Raw genomic sequence first — 26,544 nt, 5'->3', positions numbered from 1 at the left:
TCAGATCATTATGTTGGCATCTAACAGTTTACATTTTCGACTTCAGTTAATTTGCAATACTGTGCAACTGGCGTCCAATGTCATTGGTGCCTAAGTGCATCACATTCAACATGTGAACCGTTCAAGCGTTCCATGATGGAACCAAACAGCCGTTTGGTACTTCCTGATTCTCAATGGTTATTTAACTAAGGTCGATCCATGATGTAAACTACTAAGAGAAGGCATATTCAAACTATTATCTTGAGAAGTAAAGGACAAATATAAACTGATGAGATGACAATTTACATATAAACAGTACATGTCATTCTATTGAGATGTATTTTTAAATAATGCTTAGGTGGTGAAGCTCATTTCACATTTTTCATGAGTCAGATGGATGTACTTGCACACTATTTAGTGTGGATGTTAACAACGAGATGGTTCAGAGTAGTGTTATTCATCTCAAGAAGCACTTTCTTCTAAGCTTTTAAATACCAACAGACACCATTTGATCAACATTCATGAATATCAACAACACCAAGGTACAAACCGTATATGGATGTTATTTTTTAAACTATACAGATAGAAGAATTTTTCGTGTACACACTGGTTGTTAACTACAATAAAAAAACACAGTACTTAAGATATTTTTAAAAATATGACAATCTAAAGGACGGAGTATCCTAAAACAGATACTGACATTCTAATAGTGTATGGAGTGAGGAACAAAATGGAATAATGAAATTCTCTATCAAAAAAGAAATCAGCTCGTACGAATTACTTACTGGAAATTCTTCAGCAATCTTAGGTCCTACAAAAAACATACGAGTTGGTAGACGATCTACGGGACCATAGATTTTACGGAACTCTTCAAATTCATCAAATACCTGTTACAATTAATTTATCAATGTGTATTTTAAAAAGGAATAATATTCATTAAAAAGGATTAAAAATCAAGCTGAAAAATTATTTCAGAGTTTAGAGAAAAAATATAGGATCATAATTCCAGGAGTAATGAAGACCTAGTAATTACTTGTTCAAACCACAATCGACTTGCTCTGGTTTATGGAACTATATAGTACCACTAGCTCTTATATTTGGAATGTAACTTAAAGCTAAGCGACACGAATTTGTTAACTGCAATATCTGCTTTCAGAGTACTATACTTATTAAGTACTTTTTGTAGAGACATAGTGCACATTGGTTGGTGCACACTGTTAAGGTTTCATGCAAGGATGAAGCGAGTGTTTAATGATCTTTAGTTTTCTTTAGTGATTCTTTGACGGTTGTCTATTTGTAGCATATAAAACTATATTTAAACCAATCACAATTCTAAATATTATGAACTACCAGAAAGTTTCACACTGTCAAATTTAAGAAATTCTACTAAATATTAAAAATATAACCAAGAATTAGTGTGTAAGCACAGGAAAAATCAATTTACACCAAAAGGATCCAGGGTAGAAGTTCATTCAATTGAGAATATTTCTTTTCACAAGTTGAAAACAAAACAACAATGCTCCGTAATGAGAAGCAATATATACTTAGTAATGAATAATTTCGAGAGGTGATTCCCTGGGTATCAGTGGAATTCAGAATATTGTTACCAAAAATATTAGATGGTTACCGCGCTATACCGAAAACTGGTTGAAATTGGAGTTGGATCACTGAACGCCAACCAAGTGGTTTTAGTAGGTAAGTATCGCCATGAGACACCAACGTCCTGTGCTCGATCAGTGGCGAATGCATAGGTGCACATAGCTGAGGGGTCGCAGACTAGTGTCGAAAAGCTGTCAAATGACTTCTGGTTTTCATTGTTACTTCAAGTGATATCAGTCTGTGATAAATATATCCAACAAATGAGCTAACGACAATAATAATATAACTGATAATATGTAGTTAAATTATTTCTCCTTATTATTCAATTCCCAACAATGATTTGATGTCTTTTGTTATGGTTTAAGATGCTAATCAATATCGCGTGCCAAACTCACCAATCGGAATTTTGACTATATTATTCTATATCCTGCGTCTACTGTTCTATCTAAATGTAGCGTCCAAGACCTGACTAATTATACGTTCTGACATGTACTGTAAACCTTGAGCAAACACATAAGCTACACTCCTATTGGTCCTCTCTCCACAAATTTTCCTGTATTCTTAGTTCTGAGTCCGAAAAGAAGTCTGCAGCTAGCATCTACTAAATTATGTTTCAATCATCCAGATCAGTCAACAACTATCCCAAACATCCGTTATCTTACATACACAAATTATCAGATTGAACCGCATATCGAATGAGTAATAATACTTTAATCACTATCATGTCATAAGTAGCAGAGAGCAAAGCAAACAATACATGATTAAGTAGTAATAGTTAAGGAGTGGTAAAACGTACAGCGACAGTTAATGGATCAACTGGAAGCTTACAATGAGGAAATATTGAAATACAATAAATAAAAATAAATAAATACATCATTACCTTAGGATATAGAGCTGCTGACAGTAGATCGCGTTCATCAAAATCTCTTTTGAATTTTTCCTTTAATTGTTTAGCTAATTTATCAAAATCAAACGGTTCCATATGTGAACCAACACGCTCTGTTTTAGCCTTTTGACCTCGCATAATCTGAGAGTATTTTATTTTGTATTTTAAGATGGAAAAAAATAAATGAAGGAAAGTTGATTTATGAAAGAATGAAAAAGGGTTATTCAAAATCTGAACGATTGTTTTTAATATTACTTGATCATTAAGAATCAATATTTTTGACTAAATGCAAAAATATTCTCGCATATTTTATTTAAGCGTAATGTTAAGTGGTGTAGGAGTAGGTTGAAAGAAAGTTAAGGGTAGATAAATTAAGAATTGTCATCAGTCGAGAAAGTCATGCTGGTAGATCAAAGCTATTTGTTTGTGGTCAGCACGATAATTGTGATCAGCGGTTGTAGACGCTTGGGGATATAGCTAAGAATCGTCCAGTGGCTCAAATGTGTTCACTCCTCTAAATGATGAACTTCATTATTACATCATTTATACTTTACCACTGCCTTTTCAAACGATATTCTCGAAGTTTAGTCTTTCATATTGTCATGGCTACCACAGTTCGTTTGCTATTTAGCTCATTATTCTCAGCTTATTGTGCTAATTTTGTGTGTAAACTTGAGCTAAAGAGCAATTGTGAAAGGCTCGATGGTGACTATAAATGACTGTAAAAATAGTAATGTGAAGGATTAGTGATGATCGATTTTTTACATAATTACCAACTAATAGATAGTGAGTAATGCTGACCAGTGACGAAAACCACTTACAGATGAAGTTAATCCTCAACAAAAACTCATCTATAGAGTTAAAATGATATACAGGAGTGGGTTAAAGCTTATTTACTCCAATATTCAGGCAATGGATATCAGTTGTCATCATCAACATACATATATATTCTGTGTACCATTTATCTGATAAATAATTACATTTTCATAAGTTATTATTATTAGAAGGTCTACAGTTATTTATTTTAAGACTTTTTTACACTGAATAGTCAACTGAGTACAAAACAATATCACATTTGTCCAGTCTTTATGCTGATCCAAATTTATTGATAAAGTTGGAGTGCGGTCACTAACCTAAGTGACTTAATATTGTGTAGACTGTGTTTGAAGGTTAGATAATCTGAGGCAACCGTTAAGAAGTTTGTGATACTGAGTAACAAGGGTTCAAACCTTTCAAAGAGAATTTGTTTGTTTGGAATTGGAGATATCTCATGATGGTGAATAGTGGCTAGCATGGGAGCTAGCTACAGGGTTTCTTTTTCAATAGCCTTGCATCTCCTGAGTGTATAACAAGATATTTGTGTGTGATGACGCGTTAGATCTGAAAAAGATATGAGGTGGATTGATTAGTTAAAACTCTTTTGGTTTTATCTTTGGTCATCTAGTTGTATATATTTATCAAACAGAATACACGTGATCATATTAGTTTGTATTGCAATGTTTGTTTTCGATGTTCAGTTATCTACTTGTCAACTGAGTCCTAGAGGGTGCACGTGTTAGTCAGTGGTTAGTGATATAAATTACCTACATATTGAGTCATATTAGCATTTACAACTATACAGGTAAAGAATACAATTTTATACAATATCAGTCAACCATCTATCTTGCTTACTTACTTACCTTTGTTCTAAGTGGCTCAGGGAATCCACCATAAGGAAAACCAATTTCACCGCTGAAAAATTCAATCACTGACGATGGAAAAGATAACTCTTCAGCTCGATCTAATACTTGTTGAGCTGATAAACCATTTTGAACCATAAATTGAGCTAAATCTCCCACTATTTTCGATGATGGTGTTACCTATGGTATATAATAGGATGCATAATAAATAAACAAAATTAAATAGTTTTGTGACATGATTAGAAAATTTTTGAAGTAGCAAACAGAACAGAAAAAAGTGCCCGATAAATTCGCGAATTGAGATTACAAACAATTTATTCTATGGCATATCAATTCTATTCCCTTAAAAATACTACCCCTCCATTTATGATAATGTACTCGCCTCATTTCGGCTTGCACTGTTCAGAAGAAATATGTCTGCTACTCGAAATCCCGATACTAGCTTCTTAGCCAGTTCCCAGATTCTCTTAAATACTCCTCGTACAAGCGAGCTCCAAATTGTTGTAACGGGTGGACTGCAGGTTTTGATAAGCAGCGTTTATATCGATCGATTACAGTGACACGTAAACACGTAAGGACGACCTAGAGTCCCGATTGGTCCCGCTTCCCTGTCTAGCCCAGCCAGTTGAGTCTAGAACGCAAGTCACAGCCTCTGAGTTATGAATCATTACATTTCAGACATACTCTATTTATATACCAAACAAAAAAACCACATCGTACCATAAAATAGAAAACAACATTTACACAATATTTAACGAGTGAAATAAATAATGGCCAATAGGGGATGTCCATTTAGAGTCTAAGGACATCATTAGACTTAACATGATAATGATAGGTATATCCCTCACTATACCTAACAAAATAGTAGAGAAAAGATTCAAAAGTAGGAATAAAAACTTTGCTTCATGGTTAGTTTAGATACAGAAAGCAAGCTTATTTATGGTTTTACGAGTGGCCTTCACATTCTGGGAGCTACTGGAAATAGACTAAATTTTGTAACAAGATAAACAATCGTCCAATTAAAATATGACACATAATCATTGGTCTTTCTAGATGTTTCTGTGGGTTTCCGATTCGATGCCGAATGAACAACATTTTTTAAACATTTTACCAGCTTTTGTAAACTTTATTGAGGAATATCCAGAGACACCTCAACAACAACATCAACTAGGAAAGGTCTCTAAAGGCTAGGCTCTTCAGCTGTTAACGCATTTTGTTTTTTATTTTATACAGTTTTATTAACACCAAGGTTTTCGCTAAAAATGTGTGTACAGACGTTTTCCTTGGTAAATAGCTGAGCAGTAAGTCAATGACAAGAAAGCATAAAAAATATAGGAGGTCGACGGTCGTTCTGACTTTGTCTCAAATAAAAATACTTCCACTGCCCTAACTGAGCCGTTTGCTTCACTTGAAAAGAAGTGTTTTTTATTTAATATTGTATACTCATAAACAGTCTATAATATTTCACAAATTCCTTTCATAATTTTCCAATTTTCACCAGAAACCACAATGCTTAGTATATTCATTGATTCCACTATTTATATATAGCAAATTGACTAAGATTGAAACAATATGAGGCATTAGAATCCAGCTTGGTGGTTCACTGACATTGTAGCGGTCATGAAACCTGACTGTCCAGTTTCTAAACATTATTCAAGACTGATACAGCTTTATATCCCGTTCTCCTTGCTCTTCCATAACGGTTCGACAGTTGATATCAACTTATGATGGAAAATGCCATCAAATATTAATTATTTTACCAAACAAACAAATGAAAGATAGAATATGATATTAAATAAATGGGCTACCCTGAAACAAAATGATAATATTCAGAAGAAATAAAATTGAAAAAAAATCACGTTATATATGACAAGAATAGCAATATTAAAAGATTCAATTCACAATCAAGATTAATTTCGTTCAGTTAAGAGATTCAATATGAAACTATAATAGAATAAAAGCTATCGATGATACTACACGATATTGAGTTACACCGATCTAGAGAGTCGTGCTCATAGGCATAGGATTATCAACTTCATACCATAGCTGACTGACAGGAGTGCAAAAATAAACTTTTGGTAGTTTTGTGAAAGCCATTTACACTTCGAAAAGTTATGTGCACGCCATAATTACAAACCCCAAATCATGAAATGATGTTTCCTGAAGCTAATTTGTGATCATCTTATAGTGAGATGATATATTATTCACACTCAAAAGCAAGAAGGTTCTCCATGGATAACAGATTTCTACTATTACTCAAACGAAGTATTTATTTCATATCTCTTTTCAGAATAAATTTTATAGACATGTTCACCACACTTTACTTATAAGTGATGTATAAGAAGTCAAGCAGTATAATTAACTCTCACACAACTTATATAACTCATATCCATACTCTCATATGAAATTATAAGTGACTTTCAAGATATACTGATTTATCTTATCCTTGATAACTATGAATTCTTCTTTTTAAAAATGTTATTTACAAAAAAAAAAGGGACCAAAGAAAAATTGTATAAAAATATGTATGTTCACCTTAATTATATCACCTAAAAGTTGATTAGCTTCAGTATATTTACGTTTCACATTTTCAAATTGATCACCCAAACCAAGTGAATAAGATTGAAACTGTAAATTGGTATATTGACCACCAGGTATTTGATTTTCATATACATCGGCATTACCTGAACGCATAGTTGTGGTACATTCAAATGGTGCATATAAACTTCTCGTTTGTTCCCAATAAGCTGAATAAGTTGATACATCTTCGCTAGATAAACCAGTGTCACTGAAAATTAATAACGAAGCAACAAAACTTTATATACATATAAGCGCTAAGTGGTTAAAGATATAGTCTAGAGGGAATCCTATTCGATTTGGGCTTCATGTTAGTTGCCAACTGTTATCACAACATATCACTAATCTCAAGGGGATTGATAACCCCAGTGGAGTTCGGACTTATGTTACCCGACTTTACTGTCTGAGACGTTGACACTGAAATATTCGCCCCGTGAGTAAATTGTCGTCGAACTGTAATGTTCATAATCAATTGACCGCTGAGTGGTAACCAATGTCTTGTTTGTTCAATTCGTTAGTGCTGGACGGAATCTATTGAATAAGTTGTAATGTGAGTTACTAGTACAAGTGACTTGATATCACAGTGCACTGTTTAGATATTAGATGGTTGGAAGTGTTCTTCATCAACCCCTGAAACTAAGCATCGTGCTAGCAACGTATGTCAGCAATCTTATGGGAACTAATGTTCGACAGAATTCTGTTAGCACTAAAGGATTATACGACCACTCTTCAGTGATCTATTTACTGTATATATATATACGTATTCAACTTCACTTATTTGAAGAAATCATTTCAAAATATATCTGAGAAGTGCATCATTTCTGGTTAGCTAGAACCATTAAAGCTTCTCATTTTTACAATCTTTAAAACAATCACTATTTTCTATTAATGGTGTTCAGTGAAAATAAACCGGATGACTAAATCAAAGGCTCTTATTATGTAGCCTCAAGTTCGTAACAAGAACTAAAAATTTTAAGTTCGAAAATATAACAAGTTAGTACCATTCAGTGCTGTCTTTAGGAGACGTTAGCTCATAATGTAAAGAAGAATGAAGGATTTTTACGCACTTGACACTCAAATCAGTTAACAATTAATAAATATATTGAAATCAAATTTTAAAAAATTACAAATAATTATAACATCAAGGAATGGCGAAGATAATCAAAATAAACGCGCAGACATTGTGATAGGACAAGTGATAACAACAACAAATCAACCGTAAAATCAATCAGAAAAAGCTGCTAATCATTAATGGGGTAAATTTTCATGGCTCACTTCTATTTCAAATTTATGCTGTTATCTGGATATAAAATAGAAGTTTCATGATTAAACCAGCCAGCCCAGAGAACATAATTCTAACAAAAAGATAACTCAATTTTTTAAAGGATATGAACTTGCTACTAGGCCTAACAATCCTAAGTTCAATACCTAGCGGGGTTATGAATATGTACTGCTTTAAAGTCTCATATACTAGAATGAGAAAACTATCCACAAGCTCTCAGGGTTTGTAAATGTCGATTACCTAGATTTACTTCATAATATATGGCGTTATATATTATTTACTCTTGTAATGAAAAATAGATATTTGAACAAATAAAACGAACATCTTCATAATGGATTAAATAAAAACGTTCACAAATATAGATTTATCAAAAAATCGAGTACTCCGAAAACAACTTAATTTTAACTTAATCAAATCTGAGTACAAAGGCAAATATTAAAAATTGATTTCAAAAAAATACATAACAAAACATTGAGACTAACATGTCAGTATGTTTTAAACAAGCGACAAGAGCGCCCATACTTGGTTGGCTAGTTAAACCAGACATACTATCCACAGCAACATCGACAATATCAACACCAGATTCGGCAGCTGCCAATAAACATGCTACACCAGCACCAGCTGTATCATGTGTATGCAAATGAATTGGTATATCAGGATAACGATCTCGTATGGCTGACAGAAGTATACGAGCAGCATTTGGCTTTAATAAACCTAAAATAAATTTTATTTAAAATATTGTAGAGAAAGAATTAGTTAAACTTGAGTATGAACCTTAAATGGAAGTTGACAATGTGTTGATGTGTGTTTCGTAGTCTCACCTTTACTATCAGAGATAAATATATAAAGGGTAAGTATAACTGAAATCAGTTGAAAATCATTCAAAGTATACTAATTTCATTTCTTTACCGCAGTAGGAGAAAGCTAGAAGTAAGATGGGAGCGGCCAACCTAAAAAATAACATCATTCTATAGTCGCTTACCGCTGGACTGAAATATGTATGTAGGTGCAAACTACGTAGATGGGCTCATAACCAATGGTTTGAGACGTTGTGAGGCAATTTCAACAAACAATTATTCGTGTTAATCAAAATAGTGACTATAACTGACAGTATTTCATAGATTTTATTATCATCTACACTAATTCATAAGTACAGTAAAAGAGACCTCACTGGGAACGGATCAAGATATAATATAAAACTATGATACATTCGATTGATAAAGCAATTGCAATGTATTTCTCAAACCATTCAACTCTCGACTATTAAGAAATATGTGAATTATCCTATTGTTAATATTCAGTATTGAATTTTGGTCAATCATTGTCTACATGTATGTATTCTCAAAGGATCCCTTCGATAAAGTTATTTTGTTACAAGTTTTATAGAACAGATGGGTTGTAATATGGAATGGGATCCAGGACACGCGTTTCTTTCCACTTAAGACTCATCAGATGAGTATGCTTGATATATCGAACGAATCCGTAAAGGACAAACACGTGTCAACAAGAACATAGAAATTCAGTCCTGAATATCAATACAAAGTAAACCCTTAATTAATAACGACCAAAACGTCGTCGCCATTAAACAAGTAGATAATTATATGAACTTAGAAGCTAAGTGGATAACGCGTTAGCGTTTGAAGCGAAAGATACTAAAATTGAGGTCTCAGTGTGAATATTAGCACTAAGATCCAGGTACATCCAGCCGACAAGTCCCATACAGGACGAAATGCGTGTTCTGGATTTCACTCCCAACCACAATCGATCTACTTCAACTGTTAGATCTCAGGAAGTTTGAACCCTTTTCCAATTAATTCGGTTTGAGTAACTAAGTAAGTATATAACTAGTCTCTCACTCACCTATAAATACAAACTCATTTGTAAAAATCTATGCTTGAATTAATGAGTTAATATATATAAAGTTTGAATTGTTCTACTCACCTGCCATATCTTTAATTCCTAATATATGAGTCCCAGCTTTGACTAACTGATCAGTTAAATCCATATAATATTTTAAATTATATTTATCAAGTTTAGGATTTGAAAGATCACCGGAATAACATATGGAACCTTCAACAACTCCACCAGCTGTACCGACAGCATCCATCCCCATGAGTAAATTTGGCAAGTAATTTAAACTATCAAATATACGGAATATGTCGATGCCATTTTTTACAGCAACTTCACAAAATCTACCAAATAAATTGATGATAATGTTAAGATCAAGGAAAATAAAGGTGAGGAAGCGAAAACCAAAATTGGTAAGAACAACAACATGACTGCTGTTATAAAGTAAATTATTTCAAACATCAAAAGAGATTGACTGAAGTACTATCAGATGTTGAAATAAAATGAAGATCGTTAGTAGTTTACCTGTTCAGTAATTGACTAAAGTATCGGATTACTGAATGACTTGAATTTGATATTGAATGAGGCTTTTGGTGTCTCCTCTTAACTAAGAAATCATAAACCAAAATGAAACGTAAGTCTATTACTTTCTGAATTTTAGTCGTCCTCGTTACGAACTGTAGATACGGTCCAGTCATGACATATGGGTTTTCTAGCGTTTGACGGAATCAGCTATGCAATCACTTGATGAATATTTATTACTTACTAACCAACTAGCCAGCTTCACTAAATACATTGCAAATACCTGCTTATTCGAAAGTCCAGTAAAACTTGTAATCTACGCATATCCTTTATTTTTAAAAGTCAGATTTCATATCCGTTAAGTGGAACAGAACGAACCAGCATACCTACCCTTTGGTTGTTATTCTGACATCTTGCCCACTCCATGGGTGATGTATTTTAATAAAAGTCAAGTGGGCTATCCAGATGCATATCGAGATATCGACAGAAATCAAAATCCCTATTCAAAGTGAGTAGGTTAAGAATATGTAGGAAGTTTCATGTTATAGGACTAGAGAATATGTACATAAATCATGCGTATACGATTTAAGTAATGTTATGTAAGCGGTAACATTAGTTAGGCAGATGATTCGTTTGCCTACATGACAGACTTCCTACGCTTAGATTTCTGACTTCCGTGTAATATTAAGATGATCTATCTGGACTATCATTTTTTCAAACTGATCTCAATCCTTAATCAATAAGTGAATAAATAAAGCGAAAATTAGTGTTGGATTGTATTTGGGATTTATATGGATAGTAGTTTGATACTTGGGTAAAAAATTGGAAAACTCTATAAGTAAAAATTTAGAGTCAATAGCTACTTCATTAAAAACAGGAATGAAACTGTTAAAATAAGGGACAAAGTGAAGGATCTTTTTTAGTGATCAATAAAAATCTTACACAGATCAATTCGCATGATTTATGAATGAATAATATTCTGATACAATTCAATTTGAAATGGTTTATATTATCTCGTTGTTGATATTTTTGTCTGGATTCTACTGCTTGCCATATTCTATCTGTCCTATATCAACTAGTGACATCATGTCCATATACCAATCAAAGCTGATCATATTTCAGTCAAAAAATACCAAAAATGGGATAATCCAAGTCATTTCAAGTTGAATTAAATCTTATACCCGTTGCACAAGTGAGTGACTACCTGAACTCAGTAGCTAAGTGGATAACACGATGGCATTTGAGGTAAACGGTAGTGAGTCCGAGTCCAAGAGTAAACATCAACTCTGGGATGCAGGTACATCCAGCTGACGAGTCCCGAATAAGACAGCATGTCAGAAATTCTACTGCTAGCTATATTCTATCTATTCTGTATAATGCTGAGAGATAAACCTTAAAAAATAAGGTAAACTGGCGTTTCAACTTACGAATTGTTTTCCAAATCCACCAGAATGATATAAATACATAAAAAGTTACAACTGTTTCTTTGTTATAGATGTTAGAGATACTTTCTAGAATAACATTGAAAATCTTACAACTCGACCGGAACTAGGATGAGGGATCACGCTCAACACTACTACAAATGCATTTGCTTGAGGACTACACAGTTTTCTTCTCTTTCGTCTCAATAATTTATAATCTTTACGCACGCACGCACACATACACACTGACCATTATTATTTATTGACAAAAATTGAATAACTCCTTGATATATGAAGAGATCAATATCCAGCTATCTATTGGAATAGATCCAAACAAAATTGTGAAAATAAAAAAACCCAACAATTTCCATGAGAAACAGGATGAGATTGTGATCTCTGAATCACATACTGTCATTCACTATGCAAAATAATGTTATGATTTTTGTTGATTACACATTCAAAGCATTGGGTACTCGATTTGATTTGAAAAATAGAATATTTTTGGTTACAAGTTTCAATAAAGATGGATTGTGATTAATAGTGGAATTCAAGATAAGAGAGCCATCAGATTTTAGACTTATCAGTTGGATATACCTACAATCAAAACAACAGATATTTGGTTCCATTTTTGATGTGAATATCAACACTGATATCCAAGTATGTCTATATGACAAATCCCAAATAAAGTGAAACACCTATCATGGATTTCACTGTTGGCTACTGTAATCTATCTTTACTAAAAAAAGTAATATGTACTTTTTACTAACTCTGACCCTATTTTAATATATAAATAAATCATTTTAACTGTTATCATGTGCTGATATATTATTGTTGTCTTCATTATGGAACAAAACACTAAAACATTCATATAAACAACATTAGAAATCATTGAAAAGTGAATGCCTTAATCAATATCAATTATACAATAAAATATTAAAGTACAATGTAAAAATAAGGATAATCATGAGAGATAATATGATATAAGTAGATTTTAAGAAATCCAGGTATTTTTAAAATGGAACTTAATGAAAAAAAAGTAGTAATAAACTCACAATCTTATAGACTTCATTTTTAATGAATGTTCACAGAGTGAAAGAGAGAGAAAGAAAGAAAGTGAAGCGAAACGATAATCTCTGTTTCAATGATTCAATTAATTGATTAAAGCTGAAAAAATTTTCGCGGTTTCAATGTTTGTTGTGATAAATTTCAAAGTATCTTGAACACGATATCGAGTCATTTAGACTAACGGCTACATTGTAACTTCATTGATAGAACTTAATCAGTACTAAATAATTAGATAAATATGATGTTAATCACTTTTAATCCCAATTGGCGTTATTTTCACCAAGTTCTTTTCTACGGGATAGGTTTGCTGACCCTATGCCCAGCCCTCCCCTTCCATTCGGGCTTGGAACTGGCAGTAACAATAGAAGAGCTATAGGTGGACTAATTAATTGCTGATTATCTAATGGAACTGAATCTTGATTTTATGTATAATTATAATAACATTATATAGGTAAAAAGATGTGTAGATGAGACTGTCATGCTTTTTGAATACTTATACGTAACAATAATGCATTTCTTAAAGCGTGAGGGAACTAATACTTTCATAGAGATCTGAACTCTATTAAACTAATTTTATGTGTAAAATAACTTGGAATTGGTTTTTTCCAGCAATGAGGAATTGACTTTCGGATTGGAATTGATTATAATAATCGGTCAGTGTAAAGCACACGACATTACACTGAAAACAAATAGCTTGCATATAAAGTTTTCGATTTGCAAAACTGATCGAGAACAGGTTGAATATATAGTAATAGTAAATGTAAATTCACTAAATAATCAATGAAAATCAATGATAAGCATAGGGTAAACCAATTTTCTAAAGACTTTGCTCACTTGTATATTATATTATCAGGATAGTTTTTATAACCAACTGCATTTGCACCACGTAGAAGCATTTGAAATGGGATATTTGGAATAACGTTGCGAAGTTGTTCTAAACGTCCCCAAGGACATTCATGAAGGAAACGCATGCTGACATCGAATGTAGCACCTAGATTGGATCGTTTTTAAATTGATGAATAAAGATTTAAGATACTAATTGTGTTCACGAGAAAAACTTACCATTTTGTCAAAGTGTACACAAACGTTTTATAATTAGATATTTTAATACTGTGTCATTAAAAATTTCTGGAACTAGGTAGTCTGGTTATTGATAGTTACTAACACGATATATTCTTAAAAATACAAATTATCGTAGAACGATATACTTCAGCTTGGTTATCATAGGAAGGCTTGAACTATAACTGATTAAAATTAACCGAAAACATGGTCATAAATCTGTTGTAAAACGGCTATCAATACTCCAGTTTCTTCTGCGAGTTCTGTAGTTTATAACATGAGTTGAACTTGATTAGGCAATCGCTGAAAGCAAGAACAGCTAGACAGCCATTTCGTCCTGCTTTATAACTCCTCGAAGGACCCACTCACGACACCACCGGGGATCGGAACCAGGACCTTCAGGTCTTGCCACAAACACTTAACCTTCATACCACTGAGTTAGCATCCAATGGTTTACATTTCTAACGCCATTCAAATTGCGATACTGTGCGACTCACTTCTAATGCTATTGATGGATGACGACTCTTACATCCGTTGAGGTTGAACTACACTAACCACAGTTTCTCACTAAAACCTCGGAAATTATCGCTTGAACTTGGCCACTAGTATAGACGATTGTATTTTGTAACTTACATCAATGATTGTTCTTGGTTACATAACCATCGAAAACTAGGAAACACCTGACAGTTATCGTTAACGAGCACTGTTGAGGTATCCTATAATTGGACAAAACAGGCCTCCAATGTTCTGTGGCTTTCGATTCTTGTGAGTTCTTGCTGTAAACTACGAAAATTTACCTTATTAGTATTGACTACGATATGTCGAAGAAGCCTACGAACAGTTCAATGAAAGGAAGTGGCAAAAGATAGAATCATATCAGCAATCTATACTCGTCTATAACTACATCTACTCAGTAGTAAATGAGTTACATGTCAATCTATAACAAACTGACTGGATTTACCCTGTTTTAATGTATGTGTGTTTACATTACAGATTGATAGCATAATCTATTGGCCTGATAATAATGCTCATCTAGCTTTAAATAGAATTTTAAAAAGAACTCGAATTACGAGACAGTGAGTAAAGTATTTATACGAAATGTTCTTGTCCTAACTAATCTGAGTATTCCGGTTGAAAAAAATTTATAAAGTATTGACGACTTCAGCTTCTATCGATTTCTAGTTTAAATGTACATGAAGACATTAACTGTTTGTCTGAGTTATTTTGGAAGGTGAAAAATTCCTCTCACTGGAATGACTTGAGGTGTAATAAATACGATAGTTATACATTCGTGTTCAATCCCACGTTAATAACAACTGTATGAAACTAACTCATCTACTGTTTGAGGATTTGCGCACTTATTTTAAGCATGATAGCGAGTGATACCATACGTTTTTGCAAGCCAAAATAGGTACGTGCGGGGTTCGGACTCGCGACTTGATGGCTGGAAATCGACTTGCTTAACCATTGACCCACAGTTCAACATAGCTGTGAGACTTCTTCACTTATTAATCTAGCTCAAGAAACAACAGAATGTACATTTTATTATCAAAACCGATAGGGTGTTTAAGTATATTAATCCATAAATAACCTATTCCAGTTATGGTTAATGAATGACATCTATGCTACAAACCTGAGTTATGATATAGATAAACAGAATAATAAGTGAAATGATTCCCTTCCAATTATATTATTGCTAAAATCTATGAAATAAGTCATAAAAATAATAAGCTGAATAACATAATACAAATTTATTGAACTCTACAGATCCCTTAACATTTTCATCAATCATCCGGAGCGAAATGGAATACGGATTATACAAAAAGTTAATATTGGTTAGTCAACAGTTTACATATCATAGTTTAGAAATTTTGAACAAAACCATCATACACCTGTTCTAGACAACTGTTAATTAATTTACTCATCAAATATCCTTCAAAAGAGTAATGAATGAGTTCATATAAAGTATACATAAATTTTTCTTAAAAATAAAGTAAATAATAAATTTGGTTATTAGTCGCTTGGATATGAGCCGAACTAAATGTGAGGCCTAGTAGTAGTAGCAGCAGTAGTAGTAGTACTACTACTACCAGTTTCCCCATACCGAAGTAGGCTGAGTAGGGTTCAAACCAGGGACTTAAAGACTGAGAGTTTAATGCCTTAACCATTAGGCTTCCACTCAAAATCGCTGATAATCTTCTTAGCAAAGTTCATTGAGAAGCATATCATGCAAGTAAATTTTAATTCCATTTGTACATCTCTACATAACTCAACATTATATCAAATTTTTATTCCTCAATACTTATAATATTGAATAAAATTTATGACAATTTTAATTCACTACTAACACAGGAAATTTTTACAATAACATTTCCCACTTTCTAGAATAAAGTTTATGAAGGAAAATACTAGTAAACTGAAGCTGAGAGAATTTATAAAATATACAAAAATATATTTATTACTAAATAACAGAATGTTGTATTTATTCCGTTCAAAGAAAAGTACTCTCTAGCTGAAATAAGCCCAAATTCATTTTAAAAAGTTTGGAATATATCAATCATTCTCCTTTTCAAAATACTTCTTATGTATGGTAATACACTTGTGCAATCTCTGTTTCGGTTGTTCAAGACAACCATAGAAGTTCATGGAAATCACCCTCGATAGTGTACTTACAGGATTATCATTTATCGTTAATGTTGAGAATTCCAAAGAAATTGGAGGATTAAGCGGTGACTTTTGCAGTTAAACCAGTATTTTTTGTTTCTCTCAGCTTTTACCCAGGTGTTAACAGCTTTAGGACAATCTCTATATATAACTTTTCCAACTTCAAATGTTTAGCTAAGAATGGATACATAGACAAATTTTCTAAGTACAAGTTATTAACAATCATCGTGGTAATGTATTTGGCGATCAGAAAGCACAAAAGATTGTTGGTACATGAACATAGTATAGGAGGTCTATGGTTTTTCATAACTAACAACCTTAGTAGTTCAGTTCGCACTTCTATTGAGCAGTTCATATATAAGAAAAAAAATGCTAATATAGCAAAATACCATACCTCCCCAATTTTCTATACTGAATAACTGTGGCATCTGATAAGCCAAATATGGTCCAATACGTAGAAGATCAAAAGTACGTACTCGTGTTGCTAAAAGTGATTGATGTGCATCACGCATAGTGGTATCAGTAATTAGAAGATGTGGATGTGATCTGATAGCTTTGGAAAATTCAACCGGTCCTTTTTCTAGTAGTATATTACGCCAACCACGTGGAATACTATTGGCTACAACAAAAGAAAGACAATACCATACAAAAGAGCATACTGTACAAGTTTGTTATATCGTCAGTGAATATGCATAAAACGTTTACCTACTGCTATATGAAAGGTAACAATATCTCCTTTTGGGTAAACGAAAATCTATGAGCGTATTTACCAACAATTTTTACTTACCTCATGTATTTGAAACAAGTCAATAGGAAACTCGCTAAACCATAGCTCGAGCACAGCCCACTATACAATATAAATTTAGTTCAGTCAACATAACCAGATTAATATATTACAGTGAGCTGTGGTGGAGTCATGGCTTAAAGTATTCCCCGTCAACTACCTCCAACCACTATCTTACATCTCAAAATAGTGCACGAGATGTCGAGTTACTTAGACTAGTAGATGTATTGCGACTTGATTGATAGAATTCGATCAACACTAAAAAAGACTAGGCAAACATAATTTTGGTTATTACCCAGCGATCAATCAATTATAGTTTGTACTTAAACTAAATCTATTCTGGTTATATTTACTAATTATCAAGCGTAGTGTGATTCAATTGTGTTTTTCCCCTATTATCTTTATCTTATTTACCAATGTGTCTAGTTTCTTTTTCAATCATAATACATAAATATTTTCAGAAGGGGTTTTGTGGAGATTTTAGAAATTTCACTGGTTGAAATCATGAGTCAATTGAAGCTAGACCACCATGGAAAACCTGGAAGCACTGGACGTCCGTTTCGTTCTAGTATGGGACTCCTCAGCAGTGCACATCCATGATCCCGAGTAAATATGTGACTCATTGCGTTAACATACATTAAATTACTTCTGAAAATCTTGGTCTTCCAATCGCATGATCCAAACATTAAATAATTCCAATTAACGAATGAAAAGGATCATTTTAACTACTCTTGAACTACAGAAAAAGAAATGTTAAGTAGAGTTGAATGGTGTTTAACAGTGGAGTTCATGATACACGTCTCGACATTAACATCAACGACGGGAATATACAAACCGTTTCACATAATTATTAAAATGACAATTGGTTAAGAAACGATATGATTCACAGTTGAGGTCAAGGTTACCACAACTAACCAGCTGATAACAAATCAATAATTTAATGCTTTTAGATAAGGTCAACTTAAAAAAAACGAATGATACACAAATGTTCCATAACAAACCAAATACAATAAAAATAATGTTCAAATAAATATTTCATATAGTTCCATGTAGGAGTGAGTTTATTATTATTTCTAGTTGTTGGGGATGTTAGATCCCCAGAACTCACTTGGTAAATATCTTATTTTTGCAATTTTATTCTGGAGATTTGAATTTCTTATTTCCGCGCCAAACGTGCCCATTTCCTACTTGAGGAGGGGGACCTTAGATGTCATTGGTTCATTGTCTCTTTTAATATGCTATTTTGTAACTTTTCCCAAGGACATTTTCGTGCTGTATATATACGCTTGAATTGTATTTGTGGTTGTTGTTCGTGCTTCTGGCTGCTTGTGGAATACACTCCCCTCTTCTGAACCTGGGACTTCTCTCTCTAGTTAGAGGGGTTGGGACGCATTGGAATAGTTAGCTTATTTGGTCATTGGGTCACTGGGTCTTCGTTTTATTCGCAGATCAGGTGAACTCGTAATCTCTTCAAAAATAACACTATTATTATTGTAAACATAAATATCGCTCGAAAATCACTAGAGATCCAGTTCAGTTCTCTTTATGGATCAACATTATTTAAAGAATTATCACCAAAACCTACATAGGGACGGATTAATTTGGTATATTACTAGCAGCATAATGTTATTTTATGTGGTTGTCCGAGTCTGATACTGGCAGTACAAACTTACTATCTGCATCTCCAAACAAGCTACAGTAGTGAGAAAACCAAGAGTGAACAGGGAGCTTTAACCGTCTACTCTAAATAGAAAATATATTTACACACAATTCATAAATATATATCTTTTTCTATACAGAAAATCAAGTCATATTTTCTATCAATAGCCAGTAGAGTGCATCTATCGTCGTCTCATGCTTATCATTTAGCTGTTTTTTGATTAGCCTAGTTTATCAAGTTTTCAAAGAATTATCTGTATGTTATATATGTTAAAGTTTTTAGATATTTTTCGGTCCTTTCTAATTAAGAAATTAGGACGAAAAAGCTGATTCTATCACATGTAATAATTTAACAAGAGAAAGCTTTTTTTTAAAAATCATTCATCACTTACCATAAGAAATTTTTGGTACCTTTGGTTCAATGTCAGATGGTGGAAGTTTTGTAGCCAAAAGAGTAGATGGCCCATTAACCATTGTGTTACCTATTAAGAAAAAAGAAGTAAATACAAAGTATGTTGATTAACACAACACTATAGTTCTGTGAACAAATCATCTGTTCATTTAAAATAGTGATTGACTCTTTCACTGTAGGCTAATTATATAAATTCTTATAAAAATTGGATAGTGACTAGCAGCTGAACTCAGGAAGTGTGTTTCGCCCTATGTGTGACTCTTCAGCTAGATGGTTTAAGGCACCTCATTTTCAGTCATCCTGTCGTACATAGTTTTAAACACTTTTCTTCTGATCAACTTTAGTTTAGGCAGACTGATATAATTTAAAACTGAGTACAAAATCTTTTAAACGATCACTTAATTTTACTAAATTGAGAAATACCTAAAGTTGTATACACTGAAAACTAGACTAAAATTTAAATACTTATTTATTCGCAACAGAATTACTTCTCATTGATAGTGCGTCTACAAACACAATAGGATGCGACAGTCAATCAGTGACACGAGTTTTTTTAGATAATAAAGCCTGCTGTATGATTTGATATAATGTTCTACTATTGAAAGCTCTGACACGTAGTTTAGAGTGCAATTTCAGGAAACTAGGAATAACATTTTTAAGCTTGATTTGTACATTTTGGTGCTCATATTTAATGTAAAACTGGAATTAAGCTTCTTATTAATTTAAAGTTTAAGAATAGGCTGAGGGTGTTTTCTCCCCAATGCTTCTGATCATTCGCTATAACTTATAAAACTGTTTATTTCTAAGACAAGTTATTGTATAGACTTTAACTGTATATTTATTAAATATTTGGTTTGTGATATTTTCATATTGCTTTGACTGTAAGCTTTCAGAAAGCCCATTGGTTGGTAATATATGTCTTACGGTCCATAAATTACCGTTAATTAAGCACCTATTACCCAGTTTTGTATCACTTACATCTTAGTTATGTACAAATTGTGACCTCTTATTTGTAGTAAGTTATGGTCGTGTAAATGATACATAAAATCATGAGTCGTAATAATATAAAGTAGGTCGACTGGCTATGTTCGTATTCCGAATAGCCATTAGGGATAGAAAAAGCTGAATGGACCAGTAAGCGTTAAGACGTCTGGTTGTTGTTACAGATCATTTATGTTATTGGTTGACGCGAAGATCATTGGTTTGATTAGAGTGAAGGGAATTCGTTGGAATTGATATAACAGTAAAATAGTGATTAACAATAATGCTTCATTGAAGTTACTTACCGATATAACGTAATAATTTTTGGGCACGTTGTTTAGCTGGAGGTAAATCAAACAGATCAGGATGTTCATCAATAAAATTAGTATCGACAATGCCAGATAAAAATTGTTCATGTTTAATTACATTCATAAGAAATGGAATGTTTGTCTAGTAGGGGGAAATAAACAAGGGAAAAGAAATAGTTTGAGGAGGGATCTTGTGGATACTGATCTAAACTAAAGTTAATTTCCATAAAAGTTATGACATCAGCTTGGGAGAAGTTAGAACTCAAGAAATCTAGAAACATTTTGATCATTGCGAAACCTGAAGGGCTTCTGTTATACATAATGTTGCATTGTATGTTGCTGACGATGAATCTCAAGCTAGGATCAAATAATTACCCAGTACCGATTCAGTTTTAAGTGTTTCTCTAAATGACTGCAGTTTTTAGTGTTTACGTTAACAATCAACAAATGTTTACTAAGTCGAATCAGAAAAATTTCCAGTTTAAAATGATACCCAAATAATGAACCCGAAATAAACGAACACAAAAATACTGAGGATCTAGAATTTCTTGTGAGAAATCGTGACATGTCTAGAGGGAAACAGTTGTAACCGATCCCATCAAATGATCATTGAGCTATATCGTAAGTTGATTGCAGCTGAAAGGGTTTTTGTGGAAACTGACTGAGTAGTTCTAATGGTTAAGCAGCTAATCACGAGGCCTGAAGGTCTTAGTTGCTACTTCTGGCAAATACACATGTACATTGCTAAGGTGTCCCATACTACGATGAAAAAGTCATTCAGTACTCCGTGGTTCTCCTCAATGGTACTCGAACTGGGATCAATCCGTGACGAATATAACCTCCACAAACAGTGAGGGTAGAGAGTTCACCTTAAAACCCGAAAGTCCTAAGTTCAATCGCTAGTGAGTGCACGTACTCACACTGCTGAGGAGTCCTATACCAAGGTAAAAATAATTGTCTAGTTCTACTTACTTTTCAGTAGTTATGTAGTTAAAGTTAGTCTGTGATACAAATCTACAAAAAATCCTTACTATTAATCTGATAACTAATAAACAAGCATAACCATGTTAAACAAATCATTAAAACCTTATATTTAAAAACATATACTCTGAATAACTATTATTCACTTACTTTAACACCATGTATACGAAATTCCGCCAATGAACGTAACATTTTCTTGGCAGCTAAACGAAAATTACTTGCCCGTGCAATTATTTTAACCAATAATGAATCATAATACGGAGAAATAATTGCACCGGCAAAAGCTGAAGCTGAATCTACACGAATACCCATTCCTTCACCACTTTGAAATACCTAAACGGGAAAGTTTAAATTTTTTAGAAGAACGAAAAAATAGGGAAAATGCTTTTTTTCCAAATACACAGAACCAATTCGTACTAAGAGTTTATTTTACAATTTGAATAGATCAGTTTAGAGTTTATGAAAAGTTAGTACCCTTATAGTGCTTATTCTCAAGATCAGTTCTCCAATTTTTAAGATTTATTCCACTTTTTAATCAGATAAGCATATCGATACTTGACTGATTATGTCGTCGGTTATCATGATGCTTCAGTGATAAGCGATATACACAGGTGTGATCAAAGATCGTAAATGTGCTGAGAACAAATTTTATTTATTTATTTGAACACAAAAATATTGGTATAAAGGAGTACCGTATACATATGCGCCACACAAGTCACTTCATTTGTGTGTGGGCTGTGATACTGTCCGGGTACCCAGACCGAAGCAGTTGAGAACTAATTAACTAAATGTAACGCAACTTTTTAAATAGGTAAATTTATGTCCACGTTTAATGGTTCCACTCTTTTTAAGGCAGCGGTTGGAGGTTTTTGGTAGGAAAACTTGGACCTGGATTTCGTACTATGTGGCACTAGTCAGAAAGGTGCACCTGATGATGCCCCCTTTTTATTCTTACACTTAAATATCACTAAAAATCAGTTCATCAGTATTGGATTACATTCGACATGTATGAAACACATGCTTGATATTCTGACGTTTTTCATCAATGTTCAGAAAACCTTGCATAATGTGTCAATCACGCAATTGTAATAATCGGATAATGTAATTTCGAAAACTAAATGCATACCTTGTTTTAAATGATCATGACATTATCTTAATCATATTCAAGATGTTTGTAGTTCTGTACACCAACAAATTCTAGAGCATACTGCTATCAATAATCACCATCTGTCTCCAATCATTGCTAGTGATTTCAGTCTATTAACAACCTTATCATCGAATTGATTCTCACCAAGTATTCACCCAATAATTGTATTAGATAATGTTACATAAAGTTATATAATGGATAAGTTCACAATACTTCTTTGAAAATTTTAACACTTATCGAAGAAATAAATATTTCAAGATAAAATTAACTAAAATTGCAAATATCTATAGTCCCTGTATATATACCATTAAAAGTATGGTGGCATTATATCATTATTAATAACTATTTGAACGATCGCAACGCGTTATTCACTTAGTGACAAATGCGCTGGAATATGAAATGAAAGATTCTGGTTCTACTGTGAATAACAACATTGAGACATAAGTACACGCAGCTGACGAGCCCTAAATAGGACGAAACGAGTGTTTTATATTCCACATCTATCCATAACCTATCTATTTTGTTCTGTCATTAATTACATAAGTATTTATGTTACATCCCAATGAGTAGAAAAATTGTATTTCTGGTGTTTCACGACTTAAGGTATATATATGATATTAACTTTCTACTCAATGCTCAATTTATTTAAAACTATCAAGTCCAACCTCGGTATTGATAGCTACATATTCTGTCGTTACTTTTAGATAAATCAGATTATTCTAGTTTTGGCAATCGAATGATATCATCAAATCTTGAATTATATATTCTCATTATTACCATTTATTCACGAAATTTACAATAGCCGACTGAAATGTCCACTAATAGGTTCGATCATGTGTTGTTTAGTTCGAATAATAAATTACCCAATCAATTTAGTGAAAGATGAACACACATACACACAAAATTGTTTACAATAACTAAGGTGATTTAAAATTAGTCTTAGATTTATGTGTGCTTTGTATTGATTCTAGTTTACACACCTGCGTTTCTATCTTGACAATTAATTCGAACAAAAAAAAGCGCTCAAGAACAAAGAACGTTAGAACACAAACAATTGTGTTCGACATCTTGTTCACCATCAGACTCTTTAGTTATAAATTGATAATGTTGAATTTCACATGGATTAAGTATTATATACTAGAAATTACTAATAAATCAAAAGAATCCCAATGGTAATGTTGAGAAAAAGTTATACATGAACGGTAAGAAAAAATTGTATGCCTCAAAGTGACGATTGAGTTTTAATCAATAAATTAATATCGTATGTTCAGAAAAATTATTTTGATATAAAATAGGAGTTCAACCGCGTTGAGTGTGCGGTAGTTACCCATCAAAGATAATGGAAAATGATCGAGCAATATTATGAATTGACTGAAGTTAGATATATACATCAGTGGATTCCGGATCAATAGTTTAGAGATTAGGCCGTTCGAGCACGAGATCGAAGATTGTGTGTTCGATTCACATGTGAAGTCGTAGATGGTCACTATTGATGAATTTCCATTTTAGGACAAAACAGCTGTCCACTACTTACCGCTTTCTCATGATTGTTTAACTAAGGATAATCTGTGATACAAGTTATAAAACAAGTTCCATTCTTTCTAAGAGAGACCTACATAAGATATAAGAATTTTAGCGAAGCAACATTGTTGAAATCATTACTACATAATCTTTACGAAATAAACGTGTTTCAGTAATTCCAAGCTTTTTCCATATTTTGTTCGTCACAACTTACTTCAATACGTCCAGAATCAGGTTGAAATTGTTTTGCTGGATCTTCAGTAGTAATACGACATTGTATAGCAAAACCATGTGGTTCAATTTTATCTTGACATAAATTAAGATCACTTAATGAACGACCTTCAGCTAGACGAATTTGTGATCGAACAAGATCTACACTACAATTGAAAATAAAAATTAAGGTGATGAACAGAATACAAATCTCCATTATTGTGGTACAAAGCATTTTTCTATACATGTGATCAGCTTTCATCTTGCCCAGTCAATACTTTGGATACAATTGATTGGCCTTTGATTAGTGACCAACATTATGTTTGCTTGGTTCTTTATGGTGCCGATTGACTTCTACGTATATGATCACTAGTCTACGTGACTTAACATCGTATTTACTGTTTCTAAGTCTGATGGTTAGAAGCAGTCGACAGAGGACCTTAAACCTAGATTTTATGGTAAGTTTAACTCTGCAATCAGATACGTCTCCGATCTTGAGAACTGATGATCTCTATGGGATTTGAACCCACCTCACCTGCGACACTACTGAGCTACTCGAGCCACAATTAACCTCCTGTACGAGTGAGATGTATTTGCAACTGATTGATCACTGAGCAGTAACTAATGTCCTATTTACCTGGTCTTTTAGCGCTTATGGAGTTCTACAGATCAAGTTATCAACAAAAAATACAGGAATCATTACTCACTAACAGCTTATAATCTTAGATACACCTGTGGTCGAAAGAATGAAATCAAATGTTCTTGCTAACCGTACAGTGAATAAATTTTTAGAATCGTTCATTCCTCTAATGTCAATAATCATCCCATTATTTATCAATCAGTCAATAGTATTGACGGCTCATAACCAGTGCACTAAATAATTGTTTTGTAGTGTACATGTTATTATTATTACTTGACGCTGATTTAGTGGTTGTTTCGGTGGATTTTTTTCAAATGGACTATTTTTGTGGTTACTTTCATTACCGCTATCCATATTGTTATTGATTAATTCCAGATTATAATGTTCGGAAGTGAGATTATGTGAATAAATGAATTATTATTTAAGTAAATTAATTTAAAAACATAATTATTTAAACAATGAAAAATTATATTGTTAAGATAAATATCGTTTCGTAGGTTGTATTTATCGTAGATCGATTTCGAATGGGGTACCACTGAAAGAAACCAGGGAGGATAAGACAGTTGTTTTTTTAGATAAAATTGGTTCAGCAAAGAGTTCCCTTTTCAGAGAATCCATTTTCAAAGTTGTACAATCGCAAATATATATAATTTTTCTTCAGGATGATAATAGTTACAATAATAATGATAATAAACTTCTGTTAGACATGGTGACAGTGAGGCAGAATAAACAAAGGTATTAAAAAAAAATTTAAAAAGGGAAACTAATAATCATTATATATGAAAATTATATTTGAAATAATCTCAGCGATTGAAATTTAAAATAATTCCAACGTTTTGTCCAGCTAACTTGTTTGGACTTCTTCAGGGTAACAATCGAGATCAAAATCATCAAAGCAGTATATGGCGTTTAACAATCAAATCAGATCAAATCTATACTGTATTAATCCAATCATATTTGAATGTTGACTTTAGTAAATAGGATAACATGAGTTCACGATGTGAAAATCTGTGAGGACGGTCCACCCGTGAACTGGAGGAAGCTCTAATAAGCTCAGAAAGAGCCCAAGATATTTCATCTAGCCATCTTTTGGAAGAATATTCCAGAATCCCTACATGTAGCTCCCCTATTGGACAATGCTAATAACCTCTTGTGTGCGGATCGGATAACTATAATGGTGATTTCGTTTTTACTAAAAACTATAAATACCTGAGAGTTTTGCACCATAATTGACACCGTTTGGAATAACATTCTTCTCACTTGTCTTCTGTCCTCTCATTTGCAACTTGGGAGGGTTCTAGTGATCGAATGCTCAAGTTA

General features: G+C 33.0%; 1 protein-coding gene across 2 annotated transcripts in view; it reads right to left on the bottom strand.

The window, feature by feature from the left end:
* Positions 1-26,544, bottom strand: part of PYC1_1 (pyruvate carboxylase) — a gene marked incomplete at its 5' end in the record, with an annotated part of 54,180 nt that overhangs the window by 2,898 nt on the left and 24,738 nt on the right. Inside the window, 12 exons of one of the 2 annotated variants that reach the window (XM_012938466.3) lie at positions 765-866; positions 2,459-2,605; positions 4,144-4,323; positions 6,679-6,931; positions 8,485-8,716; positions 9,944-10,194; positions 13,693-13,849; positions 16,976-17,200; positions 19,417-19,506; positions 20,723-20,867; positions 21,857-22,039; positions 24,589-24,751. In XM_012938466.3, coding sequence (XP_012793920.1) covers positions 765-866; positions 2,459-2,605; positions 4,144-4,323; positions 6,679-6,931; positions 8,485-8,716; positions 9,944-10,194; positions 13,693-13,849; positions 16,976-17,200; positions 19,417-19,506; positions 20,723-20,867; positions 21,857-22,039; positions 24,589-24,751 — 2,128 coding nt within the window. Of the gene's footprint in view, positions 1-764; positions 2,606-4,143; positions 4,324-6,678; positions 6,932-8,484; positions 8,717-9,943; positions 10,195-13,692; positions 16,227-16,975; positions 17,201-19,416; positions 19,507-20,722; positions 20,868-21,856; positions 22,040-24,588; positions 24,752-26,544 lie in introns of those variants that run through there. The other variant, XM_051213411.1, reaches the window with a different exon arrangement.

Source organism: Schistosoma haematobium, chromosome 1 (genome assembly GCF_000699445.3).
Source record: "Schistosoma haematobium chromosome 1, whole genome shotgun sequence".
NCBI lineage: Eukaryota > Metazoa > Platyhelminthes > Trematoda > Strigeidida > Schistosomatidae > Schistosoma > Schistosoma haematobium.
The sequence above is the reverse complement of the archived record's forward strand: the minus strand, read 5'-3'. Positions and strand labels throughout refer to the sequence as shown.